Source organism: Bombyx mori, chromosome 12, assembly GCF_030269925.1.
Source record: "Bombyx mori chromosome 12, ASM3026992v2".
NCBI lineage: Eukaryota > Metazoa > Arthropoda > Insecta > Lepidoptera > Bombycidae > Bombyx > Bombyx mori.
The window spans coordinates 1,286,060-1,305,901 of NC_085118.1; the positions used below are offsets into that span (position 1 = coordinate 1,286,060).

At 45.1% G+C, this 19,842-nt stretch overlaps 1 protein-coding gene across 1 annotated transcript in view; it reads right to left on the minus strand.

Annotated features, from left to right (window-relative positions):
* The window catches only part of LOC119629229 (pneumococcal serine-rich repeat protein-like), an 18,352-nt gene extending 398 nt beyond the window's left edge, over window positions 1-17,954 (minus strand). The window contains exons 1-3 of the mRNA XM_038014389.2: window positions 17,802-17,954; window positions 15,859-15,895; window positions 895-14,319 (exon numbers count right to left, since the gene is read on the minus strand). Of these exons, the coding sequence (XP_037870317.2) occupies window positions 895-14,319; window positions 15,859-15,895; window positions 17,802-17,840 (13,501 nt within the window). The 5' untranslated portion in view covers window positions 17,841-17,954. The remainder of the gene's footprint in view (window positions 1-894; window positions 14,320-15,858; window positions 15,896-17,801) is intronic.
* Window positions 17,955-19,842: the final 1,888 nt, after the last annotated feature.

Consider the following 19,842-nt stretch of genomic DNA (forward strand, 5'->3'; position numbering starts at 1 on the left):
AGTATCTGACACACTGTACGAAACTTGCTGAAAGTTAAAATTATGAGTGAGTCTATTAGGGGTCTACTATGGGTGAAAATTACGTATTCGAAACGTCACTAATCATTTATTGAGAATTAAATACGGGGTATTAAAACGTAACAGCTATTTCAATTACTCGTATGTCTTAAACTCAGGAAAGCCAGGGAAAGTTTTTTTTAAATTAATTTATAGCGGGAATTTGGAAACATTATCATACATATAACGCAAACGAGTTACTATTACAAATCTTACTAGACGTGCACCGCGGTTTTACCTGCGATACATTTCTAATTCATTAATACTAAAATTCATATATTTTCCCGAGATAAAAAGTTGTTTTTCAATCTTTCTCGTCCATAACCAGTCTATTTGTAGATCCTTGGTATCTACGTAAAATCGTGAACCAGAGAATAGGTACAAGGTCGTCTTTACTATAGCGAATGATTTTTTTGTTCTTGCCTGGATCAAGTACTTTATCATGATAGTAGTATCATATGCATACACGTTAAAAACCAGTGAAGTTTTCACCAATGAATCTACTACCGGATCGGACGATCCGCTGAGAAGAGCCGAAGAGAAACTTAGCGGGCTGATATGTACCTATATGGGTTAGGTTGCACGTCAAACTCTTTGCCGAGCTCGACGATTACGGTTTCCAGGGTCCCTGAACCTGCTCCTAGTGTTAGAACTAAAGGCGTCTAGTGCTGAGATTAATGGATCTGGTGGATCCGTAAGGACGTGCCGTGTTGTTTTTGTGTGAAAGAGTACCAAATATCTATTAATCCTCCCAAACTTTGGCATTTATAAAATAAGTAAACCATATAGGGACATACATACATTATGTACTAAAAATAAATCGAAAATAAATCATACCTTGATTAAATTTAGATAAATCATATCTTCCTTTGCGTTTATCTTCATTTTCCCCGACATCATCACCGAAGCCTTGGGTAGGGTTGATTTCTCGGTAATATCCTTTTAGGGTGCTCCCGATCGGACTCTTTGTTGATTTTGTTACTTGTATGAATGGCCTATGTTCATTTGATTTTTTGCTTTCTGGATTTTCTGTAGTTGTTTCGATTCGATTAACAGGTTTGGTTGCGAATTGTCCAGGTTGTGCGCTCGACTGTTGTGTTTGGACTGTGGACTGTGTAGGTTCGATTGATGATTGCAGAAGTTCGATTGTTACCTGCAGAGGTTCGTTTGATGACTGTTTAGATACAACTGTCGATTGTGTTATCGAATGTACTGGTTCAGTTGTCGATTTCAAAGGTTCGATTGACGATATCGCTTTGACATTGAATACATTCGACTCGCGCGATTGTATGGGTTTGACAATCGATGGAAATGATCCCATTGTTGCCTGTGTTGATTGGTCTGTGGACTGCACCGTTTTTATTGTCGATTGCTCAGGTTTGGTTTTAGGATGTATAGGCTCGATTGTGGACTGCACAGGCTTCTGTGTCGCTTCTGTAGGAATTTCTAGTGGTATCACTTTAAATTGAGTTTGCTTATTCTTCAAAACTAAAGACTCAGAAATAAATGTTGTTGGAGCAAACTGTTTCGTGGATTGTTCCCAAATTTCTATTGGTTCATCTGTTGTTGGGGGATCGTTTTTGGAAGTTAAATGTATGGAGGGCATTCCAGATACTGTTTCTAGAATTGGATGAGCCGAAGCTGTTGTCTTAGTTTGAGTTTTGTGTAATTGATTGTGTGCTACAATGACTGTATGTTCAGTTGGAGTGTTGGTCTGTTTACTTTCTTTTTCAGAAGTATTGTCAGTTGCAACAGAAGTTGGATGATTTCCACATGGCGAGGTAAATACTGTTCTAGTAGGCTGATCGTGGACCTTAGCCGCAGTGTTTGATTCGGTGACAGTAGCAGACTGTACTTCAGTGTCTGTGATGGCACGCTCTGTAGCGCTAGTAGATTGCACTGCTACTCCTGCAGTGCTCGATTCCGTGACAGTAGTAGACTGAGCTTCAGCATCTGTAGTGCTACTCTTTGTTGCGGTGGTAGATGGCACTGCTGCTCCTGTAGTGCTCAATTCGGTGACAGTGGTAGACTGAACCTCAGCGTCTGCAGTGGCACTGTCTGTTGCGGTAGTAGATTGCGCTGCTGCTCCTGCAGTGCTCGATTCCGTGACAGTAGTAGACTGAGCTTCAGCATCAGTGGTGGCACTCTCGGTAGTGGTAGTAGATTGCACTGCTGCTCCTGCAGAACTTGATTCGGTGACAGTGGTAGACTGAGCTTCAGCGTCTGTAGTGGCACTCTCTGTTGCGGTAGTAGATTGCACTGCTGCTCCTGCAGTGCTCGATTCCGTGACAGTAGTAGACTGAGCTTCAGCATCTGTAGTGCTACTCTCTGTTGCGGTGGTAGATGGCACTGCTGCTCCTGTAGTGCTCAATTCGGTGACAGTGGTAGACTGAACCTCAGCGTCTGCAGTGGCACTGTCTGTTGCGGTAGTAGATTGCGCTGCTGCTCCTGCAGTGCTCGATTCCGTGACAGTAGTAGACTGAGCTTCAGCATCAGTGGTGGCACTCTCGGTAGTGGTAGTAGATTGCACTGCTGCTCCTGCAGAACTTGATTCGGTGACAGTGGTAGACTGAGCTTCAGCGTTTGTAGTGGCACTCTCTGTTGCGGTAGTAGATTGCACTGCTGCTCCTGCAGAACTTGATTCGGTGACAGTGGTAGACTGAGCTTCAGCGTCTGTGGTGGCACTGTCTGTTGCGGTAGTAGATTGCGCTGCTGCTCCTGCAGTGCTCGATTCCGTGACAGTAGTAGACTGAGCTTCAGCATCAGTGGTGGCACTCTCGGTAGTGGTAGTAGATTGTACTGCTGCTCCTGCAGTGTTTGATTCGGTGACAGTAGTAGACTGTGCTTCTGCGTCTGTAGTGGCACTCTCTGTTGCGGTAGTAGATTGCACTGCTGCCCCTGTAGTGTATGATTCGGTGACAGTGGTAGACTGAGCTTCAGCGTCTGTAGTGGCACTCTCTGTAGCGGTAGTAAATTGCACTGCTGCTCTTCCAGTGTTTGATTCGGAGACAGTAGTAAACTGAGCTTCAGCGTCTGCAGTGGTACTCTTTTTTGCGGTAGTAGATTGGACTGCTGCTCCTGTAGTGTTTGATTCGGTGACAGTAGTAGACTGAGCTTCAGCGTCTGTAGTGGCACTCTCTGTTGCGGTAGTAGATTGCACTGCTGCTCCTGCAGTGCTCGATTCGGTGACAGTGGTAGACTGAGCTTCTGCGTCTGTAGTGGCAGCGTCTGTAGTGGCACTCTCTGTAGCGGTAGTAGATTGCACTGCTGCTCCTGTAGTGTTTGATTCGGTGACAGTGGTAGACTGAGCTTCAGCGTCTGTAGTGGCACTCTCTGTAGCGGTAGTAGATTGCACTGCTGCTCTTCCAGTGTTTGATTCGGAGACAGTAGTAAACTGAGCTTCAGCGTCTGCAGTGGTACTCTTTTTTGCGGTAGTAGATTGGACTGCTGCTCCTGTAGTGTTTGATTCGGTGACAGTAGTAGACTGAGCTTCAGCGTCTGTAATGGCAGTCTCTGTTGCGGTAGTAGATTGCACTGCTGCTCCTGTAGTGTTTGATTCGGTGACAGTAGTAGACTGAGCTTCAGCATCAGTGGTGGCACTCTCTGTTGCGGTAGTAGATTGCACTGCTGCTCCTGCAGTGCTCGATTCGGTGACAGTGGTAGACTGAGCTTCTGCGTCTGTAGTGGCAGCGTCTGTAGTGGCACTCTCTGTAGCGGTAGTAGATTGCACTGCTGCTCCTGTAGTGTTTGATTCGGTGACAGTGGTAGACTGAGCTTCTGCGTCTGTAATGGCACTCTCTGTTGCGGTAGTAGATTGCACTGCTGCTCCTGTAGTGTTTGATTCGGTGACAGTAGTAGACTGAGCTTCAGCGTCTGTAGTGGCACTCTCTGTTGCGGTAGTAGATTGCACTGCTGCTCCTGCAGTGCTCGATTCGGTGACAGTGGTAGACTGAGCTTCTGCGTCTGTAGTGGCAGCGTCTGTAGTGGCACTCTCTGTAGCGGTAGTAGATTGCACTGCTGCTCCTGTAGTGTTTGATTCGGTGACAGTAGTAGACTGAGCTTCAGCGTCTGTAGTGGCACTCTCTGTTGCGGTAGTAGATTGCACTGCTGCTCCTGCAGTGCTCGATTCGGTGACAGTGGTAGACTGAGCTTCAGCGTCTGTAGTGGCAGCGTCTGTAGTGGCACTCTCTGTAGCGGTAGTAGATTGCACTGCTGCTCCTGTAGTGTTTGATTCGGTGACAGTAGTAGACTGAGCTTCAGCGTCTGTAGTGGCACTCTCTGTTGCGGTAGTAGATTGCACTGCTGCTCCTGCAGTGCTCGATTCGGTGACAGTGGTAGACTGAGCTTCTGCGTCTGTAGTGGCAGCGTCTGTAGTGGCACTCTCTGTAGCGGTAGTAGATTGCACTGCTGCTCCTGTAGTGTTTGATTCGGTGACATTAGTAGACTGAGCTTCAGCGTCTGTAGTGGCACTCTCTGTTGCGGTAGTAGATTGCACTGCTGCTCCTGCAGTGCTCGATTCGGTGACAGTGGTAGACTGAGCTTCAGCGTCTGTAGTGGCACTCTCTGTAGTGGTAGTAGATTGCACTGCTGCGCCTGTAGTGTTTGATTCGGTGACAGTAGTAGACTGTGCTTCTGCGTCTGTAGTGGCATTCTCTGTTGCGGTAGTAGATTGCACTGCTGCTCCTGCAGTACTTAATTCGGTGACAGTGGTAGACTGAGCTTCTGCGTCTGTAATGGCACTCTCTGTTGCGGTAGTAGATTGCACTGCTGCTCCTGTAGTGTTTGATTCGGTGACAGTAGTAGACTGAGCTTCAGAGTCTGTAGTGGCACTCTCTGTTGCGGTAGTAGATTGCACTGCTGCTCCTGCAGTGCTCGATTCGGTGACAGTGGTAGACTGAGCTTCTGCGTCTGTAGTGGCAGCGTCTGTAGTGGCACTCTCTGTAGCGGTAGTAGATTGCACTGCTGCTCCTGTAGTGTTTGATTCGGTGACAGTGGTAGACTGAGCTTCTGCGTCTGTAATGGCACTCTCTGTTGCGGTAGTAGATTGCACTGCTGCTCCTGTAGTGTTTGATTCGGTGACAGTAGTAGACTGAGCTTCAGCGTCTGTAGTGGCACTCTCTGTTGCGGTAGTAGATTGCACTGCTGCTCCTGCAGTGCTCGATTCGGTGACAGTGGTAGACTGAGCTTCTGCGTCTGTAGTGGCAGCGTCTGTAGTGGCACTCTCTGTAGCGGTAGTAGATTGCACTGCTGCTCCTGTAGTGTTTGATTCGGTGACAGTAGTAGACTGAGCTTCAGCGTCTGTAGTGGCACTCTCTGTTGCGGTAGTAGATTGCACTGCTGCTCCTGTAGTGTTTGATTCGGTGACAGTGGTAGACTGAACTTCAGCGTCTGTAGTGGCACTCTCTGTTGCGGTGGTAGATTGCACTGCTGCTCCTGTAGTGTTTGATTCGGTTACAGTGGTAGACTGAACTTCAGCGTCTGTGATGGCACTCTCTGTAGCGGTAGTAGATTGCACTGCTGTTCCTGTAGTGTTTGATTCGGTGACAGTGGTAGACTGAGCTTCAGCGTCTGTAGTGGCACTCTCTGTTGCGGTAGTAGATTGCACTGCTGCTCCTGTAGTGTTTGATTCGGTGACAGTAGTAGACTGAGCTTCAGCGTCTGTAGTGGCACTCTCTGTTGCGGTAGTAGATTGCACTGCTGCTCCTGCAGTGCTCGATTCGGTGACAGTGGTAGACTGAGCTTCTGCGTCTGTAGTGGCAGCGTCTGTAGTGGCACTCTCTGTAGCGGTAGTAGATTGCACTGCTGCTCCTGTAGTGTTTGATTCGGTGACAGTGGTAGACTGAGCTTCAGCGTCTGTAGTGGCACTCTCTGTAGTGGTAGTAGATTGCACTGCTGCGCCTGTAGTGTTTGATTCGGTGACAGTGGTAGACTGAACTTCAGCATCTGTGATGGCACTCTCTGTAGCGGTAGTAGATTGCACTGCTGTTCCTGTAGTGTTTGATTCGGTGACAGTGGTAGACTGAGCTTCAGCGTCTGTAGTGGCACTCTCTGTTGCGGTACTAGATTGCACTGCTGCTCCTGCACTGTTTGATTCTTTGACAGTGGTAGACTGAACTTCAGCGTCTGTAATGGCACTCTCTGTAGCGGTAGTAGATTGCACTGCTGCTCCTGTAGTGTTTGATTCGGTGACAGTGGTAGACTGAGCTTCAGCGTCTGTAGTGGCACTCTCTGTAGCGGTAGTAGATTGCACTGCTGCTCCTGTAGTGTTTGATTCGGTGACAGTGGTAGACTGAGCTTCAGCGTCTGTAGTGGCACTCTCTGTAGCGGTAGTAGATTGCACTGCTGCTCCTGTAGTGTTTGATTCGGTGACAGTGGTAGACTGAACTTCAGCGTCTGTAGAGGCACTCTCTGTAGCGGTAGTAGATTGCACTGCTGCGTCTGTAGTGTTTGATTCGGTGACAGTAGTAGACTGTGCTTCTGCGTCTGTAGTGGCACTCTCTGTTGCGGTAGTAGATTGCACTGCTGCTCCTGTAGTGTTTGATTCGGTGACAGTGGTAGACTGAACTTCAGCGTCTGTAGAGGCACTCTCTGTAGCGGTAGTAGATTGCACTGCTGCGTCTGTAGTGTTTGATTCGGTGACAGTAGTAGACTGTGCTTCTGCGTCTGTAGTGGCACTCTCTGTTGCGGTAGTAAATTGCACTGCTGCTCCTGTAGTGTTTGATTCGGTGACAGTGGTAGACTGAACTTCAGCGTCTGTAGTGGCACTCTCTGTTGCGGTGGTAGATTGCACTGCTGCTCCTGTAGTGTTTGATTCGGTGACAGTGGTAGACTGAACTTCAGCGTCTGTGATGGCACTCTCTGTAGCGGTAGTAGATTGCACTGCTGTTCCTGTAGTGTTTGATTCGGTGACAGTGGTAGACTGAGCTTCAGCGTCTGTAGTGGCACTCTCTGTTGCGGTACTAGATTGCACTGCTGCTCCTGCACTGTTTGATTCTTTGACAGTGGTAGACTGAACTTCAGCGTCTGTAATGGCACTCTCTGTAGCGGTAGTAGATTGCACTGCTGCTCCTGTAGTGTTTGATTCGGTGACAGTGGTAGACTGAGCTTCAGCGTCTGTAGTGGCACTCTCTGTAGCGGTAGTAGATTGCACTGCTGCTCCTGTAGTGTTTGATTCGGTGACAGTAGTAGACTGATCTTCAGCGTCTGTAGCGGTAGTAGATTGGACTGCTGCTCCTGCAGTACTTGATTCGGTGACAGTGGTAGACTGAGATTCAGCGTCTGTAGTGGCACTCTCTGTAGCGGTAGTAGATTGCACCGCTGCTCCTGTAGTGTTTGATTCGGTGACAGTGGTAGACTGAGCTTCAGCGTCTGTAGTGGCACTCTCTGTAGCGGTAGTAGATTGCACTGCTGCTCCTGTAGTGTTTGATTCGGTGATAGTAGTAGACTGATCTTCAGCGTCTGTAGCGGTAGTAGATTGGACTGCTGCTCCTGCAGTACTTGATTCGGTGACAGTGGTAGACTGAGATTCAGCGTCTGTAGTGGCACTCTCTGTAGCGGTAGTAGATTGCACCGCTGCTCCTGTAGTGTTTGATTCGGTGACAGTGGTAGACTGAACTTCAGCGTCTGTAATGGCACTCTCTGTAGCGGTAGTAGATTGCACTGCTGTTCCTGTAGTGTTTGATTCGGTGACAGTGGTAGACTGAACTTCAGCGTCTGTAGAGGCACTCTCTGTAGCGGTAGTAGATTGCACTGCTGCGTCTGTAGTGTTTGATTCGGTGACAGTAGTAGACTGTGCTTCTGCGTCTGTAGTGGCACTCTCTGTTGCGGTAGTAGATTGCACTGCTGCTCCTGTAGTGTTTGATTCGGTGACAGTGGTAGACTGAACTTCAGCGTCTGTAGTGGCACTCTCTGTTGCGGTGGTAGATTGCACTGCTGCTCCTGTAGTGTTTGATTCGGTTACAGTGGTAGACTGAACTTCAGCGTCTGTGATGGCACTCTCTGTAGCGGTAGTAGATTGCACTGCTGTTCCTGTAGTGTTTGATTCGGTGACAGTGGTAGACTGAGCTTCAGCGTCTGTAGTGGCACTCTCTGTTGCGGTACTAGATTGCACTGCTGCTCCTGTAGTGTTTGATTCGGTGACAGTGGTAGACTGAACTTCAGCGTCTGTGATGGCACTCTCTGTAGCGGTAGTAGATCGCACTGCTGTTCCTGTAGTGTTTGATTCGGTGACAGTGGTAGACTGAGCTTCAGCGTCTGTAGTGGCACTCTCTGTAGCGGTAGTAGATTGCACTGCTGCTCCTGTAGTGTTTGATTCGTTGACAGTGGTAGAACGAACTTCAGCGTCTGTAGTGCCACTCTCTGTAGCGGTAGTAGATTGCACTGCTGCTCCTGTAGTATTTGATTCGGTGACAGTAGTAGACTGTGCTTCTGCGTCTGTAGTGGTATTCTCTGTTGCGGTAGTAGATTGCACTGCTGCTCCTGTAGTGTTTGATTCAGTGACAGTAGTAGACTGTACTTTAATATATGCAGCTGTTGGTTCTGTCACATCCTCTTTGGTTACTGGTTGCACGTTGTCGTCGGTCGTCGATGGTACACTTGTCTCATTTGTAGATTGCTCAATAGCCGTAGTTGATGGTACATTTGTCTCAGTCGTCGACTGCTTAAGCTCGATCGTCGACGGTACACTTGTCTCAGTCGTAGATTGCTCTGTAGCAGTAGGTGTTGATGCATTTGTCTCAGTCGTCGACTGTTTAAGCTCGGTCGTCGACGGTACACTTGTCTCAGTCGTAGATTTCTCAATAGCCGAAGTTGATGGTACATTTGTCTCAGTCGTCGACTGCTTAAGCTCGATCGTCGACGGTACACTTGTCTCAGTCGTAGATTGCTCGGTAGCCGTAGTTGATGGTACATTTGTCTCAGTCGTCGACTGCTTAAGCTCGATCGTCGACGGTACACTTGTCTCAGTCGTAGATTGCTCTGTAGCAGTAGGTGTTGATGCATTTGTCTCAGTCGTCGACTGTTTAAGCTTGGTCGTCGACGATACACTTGTCTCAGTCGTAGATTGCTCTGTAGCAGTAGGTGTTGATGCATTTGTCTCAGTCGTCGACTGTTTAAGCTTGGTCGTCGACGGTACACTTGTCTCAGTCGTAGATTGCTCTGTAGCAGTAGGTGTTGATGCATTTGTCTCAGTCGTCGACTGTTTAAGCTCGGTCGTCGACGGTACACTTGTCTCAGTCGTGGATTTCTCAATAGCCGAAGTTGATGGTACATTTGTCTCAGTCGTCGACTGCTTAAGCTCGATCGTCGACGGTACACTTGTCTCAGTCGTAGATTGCTCGGTAGCCGAAGTTGATGGTACATTTGTCTCAGTCGTCGACTGCTTAAGCTCGATCGTCGACGGTACACTTGTCTCAGTCGTCGACTGCTTAAGCTCGATCGTCGACGGTACACTTGTCTCAGTCGTAGATTGCTCTGTAGCAGTAGGTGTTGATGCATTTGTCTCAGTCGTCGACTGTTTAAGCTCGGTCGTCGACGGTACACTTGTCTCAGTCGTAGATTGCTCGGTAGCCGTAGTTGATGGTACATTTGTCTCAGTCGTCGACTGCTTAAGCTCGATCGTCGACGGTACACTTGTCTCAGTCGTAGATTGCTCGGTAGCCGTAGTTGATGCTACATTTGTCTCAGTCGTCGACTGCTTAAGCTCGATCGTCGACGGTACACTTGTCTCAGTCGTAGATTGCTCTGTAGCAGTAGGTGTTGATGCATTTGTCTCAGTCGTCGACTGTTTAAGCTTGGTCGTCGACGATACACTTGTCTCAGTCGTAGATTGCTCGGTAGCCGAAGTTGATGGTACATTTGTCTCAGTCGTCGACTGCTTAAGCTCGATCGTCGACGGTACACTTGTCTCAGTCGTCGACTGCTTAAGCTCGATCGTCGACGGTACACTTGTCTCAGTCGTAGATTGCTCTGTAGCAGTAGGTGTTGATGCATTTGTCTCAGTCGTCGACTGTTTAAGCTCGGTCGTCGACGATACACTTGTCTCAGTCGTAGATTGCTCTGTAGCAGTAGGTGTTGATGCATTTGTCTCAGTCGTCGACTGTTTAAGCTCGGTCGTCGACGGTACACTTGTGTCAGTCGTAGATTTCTCAATAGCCGAAGTTGATGGTACATTTGTCTCAGTCGTCGACTGCTTAAGCTCGATCGTCGACGGTACACTTGTCTCAGTCGTAGATTGCTCGGTAGCCGTAGTTGATGCTACATTTGTCTCAGTCGTCGACTGCTTAAGCTCGATCGTCGACGGTACACTTGTCTCAGTCGTAGATTGCTCTGTAGCAGTAGGTGTTGATGCATTTGTCTCAGTCGTCGACTGTTTAAGCTTGGTCGTCGACGGTACACTTGTCTCAGTCGTAGATTGCTCTGTAGCAGTAGGTGTTGATGCATTTGTCTCAGTCGTCGACTGTTTAAGCTCGGTCGTCGACGATACACTTGTCTCAGTCGTAGATTTCTCAGTAACCGAAGTTGATGGTACATTTGTCTCAGTCGTCGACTGCTTAAGCTCGATCGTCGACGGTACACTTGTCTCAGTCGTAGATTGCTCGGTAGCCGAAGTTGATGGTACATTTGTCTCAGTCGTCGACTGCTTAAGCTCGATCGTCGACGGTACACTTGTCTCAGTCGTCGACTGCTTAAGCTCGATCGTCGACGGTACACTTGTCTCAGTCGTAGATTGCTCGGTAGCCGTAGTTGATGGTACATTTGTCTCAGTCGTCGACTGCTTAAGCTCGATCGTCGACGGTACACTTGTCTCAGTCGTAGATTGCTCTGTAGCAGTAGGTGTTGATGCATTTGTCTCAGTCGTCGACTGTTTAAGCTCGGTCGTCGACGATACACTTGTCTCAGTCGTAGATTTCTCAGTAACCGAAGTTGATGGTACATTTGTCTCAGTCGTCGACTGCTTAAGCTCGATCGTCGACGGTACACTTGTCTCAGTCGTAGATTGCTCGGTAGCCGAAGTTGATGGTACATTTGTCTCAGTCGTCGACTGCTTAAGCTCGATCGTCGACGGTACACTTGTCTCAGTCGTCGACTGCTTAAGCTCGATCGTCGACGGTACACTTGTCTCAGTCGTAGATTGCTCGGTAGCCGTAGTTGATGGTACATTTGTCTCAGTTGTCGACTGTTTAAGCTCGGTCGTCGACGATACACTTGTCTCAGTCGTAGATTTCTCAGTAACCGAAGTTGATGGTACATTTGTCTCAGTCGTCGACTGCTTAAGCTCGATCGTCGACGGTACACTTGTCTCAGTCGTAGATTGCTCTGTAGCAGTAGGTGTTGATGCATTTGTCTCAGTCGTCGACTGTTTAAGCTCGGTCGTCGACGGTACACTTGTCTCAGTCGTGGATTTCTCAATAGCCGAAGTTGATGGTACATTTGTCTCAGTCGTCGACTGCTTAAGCTCGATCGTCGACGGTACACTTGTCTCAGTCGTAGATTGCTCGGTAGCCGTAGTTGATGGTACATTTGTCTCAGTCGTCGACTGCTTAAGCTCGATCGTCGACGGTACACTTGTCTCAGTCGTAGATTGCTCTGTAGCAGTAGGTGTTGATGCATTTGTCTCAGTCGTCGACTGTTTAAGCTTGGTCGTCGACGATACACTTGTCTCAGTCGTAGATTTCTCAGTAACCGAAGTTGATGGTACATTTGTCTCAGTCGTCGACTGCTTAAGCTCGATCGTCGACGGTACACTTGTCTCAGTCGTAGATTGCTCGGTAGCCGTAGTTGATGGTACATTTGTCTCAGTCGTCGACTGCTTAAGCTCGATCGTCGACGGTACACTTGTCTCAGTCGTAGATTGCTCTGTAGCAGTAGGTGTTGATGCATTTGTCTCAGTCGTCGACTGTTTAAGCTCGGTCGTCGACGGTACACTTGTGTCAGTCGTAGATTTCTCAATAGCCGAAGTTGATGGTACATTTGTCTCCGTCGTCGACTGCTTAAGCTCGATCGTCGACGGTACACTTGTCTCAGTCGTAGATTTCTCAGTAGCCGAAGTTGATGGTACATTTGTCTCAGTCGTCGACTGCTTAAGCTCGATCGTCGACGGTACACTTGTCTCAGTCGTAGATTGCTCGGTAGCCGTAGTTGATGGTACATTTGTCTCAGTCGTCGACTGCTTAAGCTCGATCGTCGACGGTACACTTGTCTCAGTCGTAGATTGCTCGGTAGCCGTAGTTGATGGTACATTTGTCTCAGTCGTCGACTGCTTAAGCTCGATCGTCGACGGTACACTTGTCTCAGTCGTAGATTGCTCTGTAGCAGTAGGTGTTGATGCATTTGTCTCAGTCGTCGACTGTTTAAGCTTGGTCGTCGACGATACACTTGTCTCAGTCGTAGATTTCTCAGTAACCGAAGTTGATGGTACATTTGTCTCAGTCGTAGATTGCACGGTAGACGTAGTTGAAGGCAGTTTTATATCAGTCCTAGATTGCTCAGTAGCAGTAGTCGATGGTACACTTGTCTCAGTTGTAGGTTGCTCAGTACCGGTAGTTGACGGTACACTTATCTCAGACGTAGATTGCTCACTAGCCACAGTTGATGGTACACTTGTCGCAGTCGTCGACTGCTTAAGTTCAGTCGTCGAAAGTACCTTGGCCTCAGTCGTGGATTGCTCAGTTGCTGTAGTTTTAGCTATATTTGCGCCAGTAATCGGCTGCTTAGGGTTAGTAGTCGAAGATATAGAAGAATTTGTTTTATTCAGGGTTTTTGAATTTTCATAATTATTGTCTAGATATATAGCTTCTTGATTCCAAAATTCATCTTCATCGTTTTCCACAAGCTCTTCAGCTTTGCTCACTAACTCCTTTTCTGTCATTTCTGTGTGTCTGCCACCGTTCAATTTACTTTGCATTTCTCTTATTTCCTTTTCGCGTTTTTTTTCTTCCTTTTCCGCTTCTTGTCTCCAAAATTCTAGATCGTCAAATTTCTCCGCTTGTAACGATTTCTGTTCTACTTTTTCATATGCTTTATTTTGATTTTCAATTTTTTTCACTTCTTCTAGATATTCGTTCAGAGCTGCGAATTCATCACTATTTTCGGTAAGAGATATCCTGGTGTTCAATTCAAATTGAGATTCCTCAGTGTATTTTGATAGTTGTTTGTTAGATTCAAAGTCACTCTCTTCGCGAGTTTCGTTTCGTTTCTCAATTGTATATTCATTGGTCTTCTTAGATACGTCATGTTGAGTAATAGATTCTGCTTTTTTGATAGTCATATTTTTTTTACTTTTCCACTCCTGTGTTTTATTTTCCTTGAAATTTTCGATCTTTTCTTCAGAATGTTTGATTTCTTTAATGTTTTTAAGGAAACCTTTTAAGTCTGTAGTTGTCGTTACATTCTCTTGATTTTCAATAGCAGCATTAGGTACCAATTCCTCTTTGTAAATAAATTTTACAGGATTAGTATCGTCTGAGTTTTCATATTTATTATCTTTTATGACTTCTTCTATAATCTTTTCTAGTACTTCTTGATTGCTTTCTTTGCTTAGTAAGCTATCAGCAGGTTGTGTGCTTGGCGGTAGTAGAGGAATTTGGTATGCTGAATCTGTAGTCAGTGGTTCAACATTTTGCGTTTTATCCAAAGCATTTGTCGTTGCAGGTCTGACTATGTAGTGTCCTTTTAATACTGTGTCTTTGTTAAGTTTTAATTGATTATTCGATGATGTTTCTCCTTTACCAACTGCTGACGTGGTCTGCTCATGAGTATTCGTCGTCCATTGTATTTCTGGTTTCTTATCAGTTCCATTAACTTCATTTGGTTTTTTAATTATTGGGTCAATAGTATTGGTGACACTATCGATTTGTCCATTACCTTCAGTTGGTTGCTTGGGAACTGTATTTTCATTGATATGAGACTCCGTAGTTACATCATCCAAATTTAGACTAACACGCGTAGGTAAATTGCTATTTTTTGCATGATTAGTTTCGCTTTGTGTATCTTTAGGCTGTATACTTGGATGTCGCACTGGTATCCGCGCGTTAGCATGTAAATTGTGTTTATTTTCCGCTGCTCTGAAGGGTTTGGCGTTCAAATGCCGAGCGCTCCTGGTAGGTTGTACCGGCTGAACTCTGCCCTGTTGGTTGACGAAATAGTTTTGAAAGTGTTTGTTAATCGCAGAATTTTCAAAAAACGAGCTTGGCGCCCTGTATCTGTTCCCGTTTTCAGGTCCTTTGTTTAATAGATGATCTAACGTATGGTGTTCATTGGATTCTGAAAACAAAAAGTGTTTTAGTATGTGTTAAAATTGAAAGACCGCGACTTCGTTTAGATTTTTTCCCTACCTGATACCTGATAGCCTATGGGGCTATTCTAGTTACGCCATGTTTGGTAAGTGAACGCACGGGGAGAGAGTGTGCTAACGCTACCCCTAGCAAAAGCAGTGTTTTACAGAATCTACCGCCGGATCGTAATCGCGACCCACTGAAGAGATCCGGCGAAAAACTTAATGGTTTGTCTCTATGAGCTTTGCGTTGTCTGGGTCGGATATGTTCGCTTGGTGATTTCGTAAAAGCGTTCCTAGAACTTTACAGTGGCACACTGAGATCTCTAACTGACATTTACTGGTAGCAGAACGTATTGTAAACCGACAAGGGTAGGTCCAAAGTAAGTCGTGCCAATTTACGACTGATAATTTATTACGACTTTTGTTTTTTTATCTTGCCAAAGTGAGACAACACCTTGTAGAGTGAGAACCGTTATAGTTGATAATTAACACTTCGATCTAATTTTTAACTTAGATATCTAGACATTCTAGCTATGTCTATGCGCTTCGATAACAACTTAACAGCAGACTGCATCGTCACAATATTGAACTCATTGAAGAAACAACTCGAAAATATTTAACACGTTTCTGTCAGACTGTTTGTACTTATGAGTTAAACGGGTCCTAATATGTGGAGTGAGAAGGACTATCTCAGTATATTAAAAAGTGTCTGCTGAAAGGTAGCTAATGAAGGTTGCGCCATAGTAGCAAGTGGAAAGTTTTTAAAAACAACGCCTTAAACTATTTTCGTAGAATACTAAATTAATAAGCACATTTCAGTCTGTTCATAACTGCTATATTCATATTGTTACGACGGTAAGAGTACTGCCATCTGTCGTCGAATAGCAGCAACGAATATCAGAAGAACTAGTAATATCGAGAGCGCTCGAGAAGTGTAACGCCATCTATTATCAAATAGCGGTATAATTGTAAAGTTGTCGTGTCGTCTATAAAAGCGTTGCAGAGATGACACAAAGGCAGTTAGTAAGCGGTTCTACTCGAAGCGAAGCAGAGAACGGATGTCCTGAAGCGAAGCGGAAGAAGTGAATTGCGAATTGTAAAGTATTCCCGACTTTGATGAATCTTCCAACAATAGCTTGCTATTTACAGGTAGACGCTTTTTCAAATTGCCCCCCACTTCCTCACTTCTACCATCGATGCCTATTTATAACCAATCATCTAAAAATATATTTAGGTTGTAGGTATATCGATATTGTCAATAAAGTCATAGTCATGTAAACATATTTGATATTTAATTATGTGTTAAAGTAACTGTGTTTTTAATTGAAAAATACCTATCTACTATTAATTTATTGAAGACAAATAAAGTTTGAACCGACAATAGCTTTTGTTCGATTCCATTTAAAATAATTCTAGAAACTCGAACATAACAAGAGGAGCGGTGTCCTCTACATAACTGACGTACAAATTAGTAATATTACTGTTTGTGTTGTAAATAAAGTGAGTAAATATGTAAATATACGTACTTTTTGCAAATGGCGGATCACAGAGAGCTGGTTGCATCTGAAATAACACCAACGTAAAAATTTAAATAATATTTTTTCGTTACTTGAGGTAAATAAAAATTAAAAAAAATATAATTTTTTAATCAATCATTTTTTAGATTAGTGCAGCGTTTCCCAATCTGTAGTTCGCAGACCTTTGGGGCACGCGACGTCCCATTGAGGATACGTGAAAATTAAATTTGGTAATGACGGAAATCTTGAAAATTTAAATCAGTAATCTAAACATTATTACGACGTATGACACCTACAAGGGGCAGTCCGAAATGAACCTTATAACTTAAATCTTACATGACAGAATCGGACCAACCGGTATACCTTATGAGAAACGAGAAACATTTATTGAAATATGTATGGAGTTATCAGGGGAGGGTTTAATGAAACACTTTATTAGGGTTGCGGGGTACGAAAATAAAGATTGGGAAGCGCTCGATTATTGTGTTTCAGACATTGTGTCTAATACACAATTAACGTCGGCTTGACGCATCGCACACGGTTTTACGGTAGGCAGCGACTTGGCTCTGCCTCTGGCATTGCTGACGGTAACCACTCACCATCTGGTGGGCCGTACGCTCGTTTGCCTACAAGGGCAATAAAAAAAACCTCATCGTACTATAGTGCTATGAAGAATATAAATATTAAAACGTGTTTATCCAGGTAGACCTTTGTTGATGCTTTAAATCATCATGACTCGGCATGCAGTTTCAGCGCTGGCAGGTATCAGCGAGAAACTCAGGGTTTACTCTTTCCTTCTTTTTTTTTCCTACCTATGCTGATAGCCTTGAGAGGCTATTTCAGCTTTACCCTAACGTTTGTAGGTGAGCTCACGGGGCTCAACCGGAGAGTTGCTAACACTGACCCTAGCAAGAGCAGTGCTTCGCAGAATCTACCACCGGATCGGAAACGCGACCCACTGAGAAGATCCGGCGAGAAACTCAGTGGGCTGTGTCTATGGGCTAGTTCATAAGAGGACGGTGACCGGAGGCTCTTAACTAAACACAGGTATGTGTATAATAACACAGAAAGTTTACTAATTATTCAATTATTTCTTTAAGCTATCTATTTGATGAACTAAGCGGGGTGGTTTTGAAATTCTGCTCCGAAAGCAGTAGGTAGGATCTTCTTGATCTAGTTCTGTGTGCTTAGTGCGAGTTTTTTAACGTTCTCGATAGCGTAAAAGTTAGCTCATATTTGTATTGAGTGGGATCGTTTGCCCACGTTTGCCTCTAGGGGCGCTGGCCCAACTGCATACTAAATTGGGTTAACTATTACGCTATCGAGAACGTTAAAAAACTCGCACTAAGCACACTGATACTGTTTCTTCGATCCATTTGATCGCTGCCACCGAGAAGCGTTCTAAGAGTGAATTATCATTTTCTCCAGATGTCTTTGGAGTAACGCTGCTTTTATCGATAAGACCATTGCATGGCACCTCCACATCTTCGGTGTATACCGATCGTCGTTATTCATCTTTAAGGACCCTTTTAGCCATCAGGATTTTGCGCTTCACCCAAAATAAATTGTCTGTGTCAAAATTGTCTTGTTGAACACTGTTGTTGTTGTTTTTGAAATTGTATTTTTGTCTATTATTCCACAATCGATGTTCACACCGCAAATTCCATATACTATTTCATGACAGAAATTATTATTCACTTCACAAACGATCCACAGTTTGCATTACATCCCTCGTTTAGATAAAAAAAAAAAACTGTAGCACAATTCAACAAAACAAATAAATGTCATGTAATTCTATTCATTTCTATCACTAACGCAACCTGTAAACTATTCGGAATACTTAGATATAAAAATGATTTGCTCTGTGCAATCATTAATATATAAAGTCGGCTAACATTAAACTGAAATTGCGTAAGAAAATGTTTTAAAACTTTGCGAAAATGCGTACTCACTAATGCGATATACAGAACGATAGCGCACAACACCTTCATCCTGCAAGGCCCAAGACAATGTCTCTATGGCCCGGTGAGGAACACACAACGAATAAAAACATATCTGCTTTTATATAAAACGAACAATTGTATCAATAATTTTGTCGATTCGTGACAGCGTAACGACGAAATCTTTGGTGAGTTATTAGGCTGTCTGTATGAACGAGATAATATCGACGCTTGAAAGGCAAACGTGACTAAGCGACAATGCGTGAACTTTACAGTAGACTAATTTAAAGTTGAATTACCTGAACACAAAATTTATTTTAACGAATCTAGCTAGTAGCTGTAGGATTGAAATGATTTTAATAGACCTAGAAATATATATTTTTTTGCGCATCGAATATGGTTATTGTCTATCATTTATGTACAAAGCAGTTATTGTCGCTTAGTCACTTTTGCCTTTCAAGCGTCGATATGATATTTTCTTGGGCTTTCACGAGTCGTAGAAATAATTAAAACTAGTTTTAGGATTTTAATCTCCCGTCTTTTCACTGATTACATTATTTCAGACGTTCCGAATCCTTTACAGTGTAAAATAAAAATAATTTATCTTATGAATAAGCATATCATCATCATCATCATCAGCCTGCGGCAGTCCACTGCTGGACATAGGCCTCCCCCAAAGCTCGCCACTGAACCCGATCTTCGGTTCTACGCATCCAGTTACTGCCAGCTGCCTTGCGTAGGTCGTCGCTCCATCTAGCAGGAGGGCGTCCTACACTACGTTTGCCGGTTCGCGGTCTCCACTCCAGAACACGTCTACCCCAACGGTTATCGGTTCTGCGACTTATGTGACCAGCCCACTGCCACTTCAGCTTACTAACTCTGCGAGCTATGTCGATCACTTTGGTCTTTGCCCGAATGACCTCATTGCGTATTCGGTCTCGCAATGACAAACCGAGCATAGCTCGCTCCATAGCTCGCTGAGTAACTTTTAGTTGGTGGACTAGTCGCACAGTCAGTGTCCACGTTTCGGCTCCGTAGGTAAGCACGGGTAGGACGCACTGATTATAGACCTTTGTCTTCAGACATTGTGGTATGGGCGACGAAAAGACCTGACGAAGCTTCCCGAACGCTGCCCAGCCCAACTGAATCCTTCTGGTCACCTCCTTCTCAAAGTTGTTTCTACCTAGTTGTAGGGTCTGTCCTAGGTAGACATACTCTTGAACAACTTCGAGAGGTGTACCATCCACATCGATTGGTCTCGGAATGACGTTTCCGTTAAACATTACCTTGGTTTTATCCAAGTTCATTCCGAGGCCAACCCGTTGGGATGCAGTATTAAGGCTGTGCACCATTTCTTGTAGGTCCTGCAGCGATTCCGCCATGATGACGATATCATCGGCAAAGCGAAGATGTGAGATGTACTCGCCGTTTATGTTAATGCCGCGTCTGTTCCAGTCCAGAGTCTTGAAGACGTCCTCCAGTGCGTTTGTAAACAGTTTCGGGGATATAATATCCCCCTGTCTTACACCTCTGCGCAACTGGATTGGTCTCGTCTGCTCTTTCTGTACTTGGACGGTCATTGTAGCGGCATCGTACAGGCATCTTATTGCATCGATGTATCGCCAGTCAGCTTGACACCGCTGCAAGGATTCCAGAACAGCCCAGGTCTCGATCGAGTCAAAGGCTTTCTCGTAGTCCACAAACGCCAGACATAGTGGCAGATTATACTCTTCAGTCTTCTGTATAATCTGCCGAACTGTGTGAATGTGGTCCACGGTACCAAATCCTCTTCGGAATCCTGCCTGCTCCGGAGGCTGGAAGTCGTCAAGTCTCTGAGCGAGACGATTCGTTATGACTCTCGAAAACAATTTGTAGACGTGGCTCAGGAGCGAGATGGGGCGATAATTCTTTAAAAGTGTTTTATCTCCTTTTTTAAAGAAAAGGACAACTATGCTCCTGCTCCACGCCTTTGGAGTTCTACCGGTAAAGAGGACAGTGTTAAAGAGCTTCTGGAGCTCCATAATAACAGGAAGACCTCCTGCTTTCAAGAGCT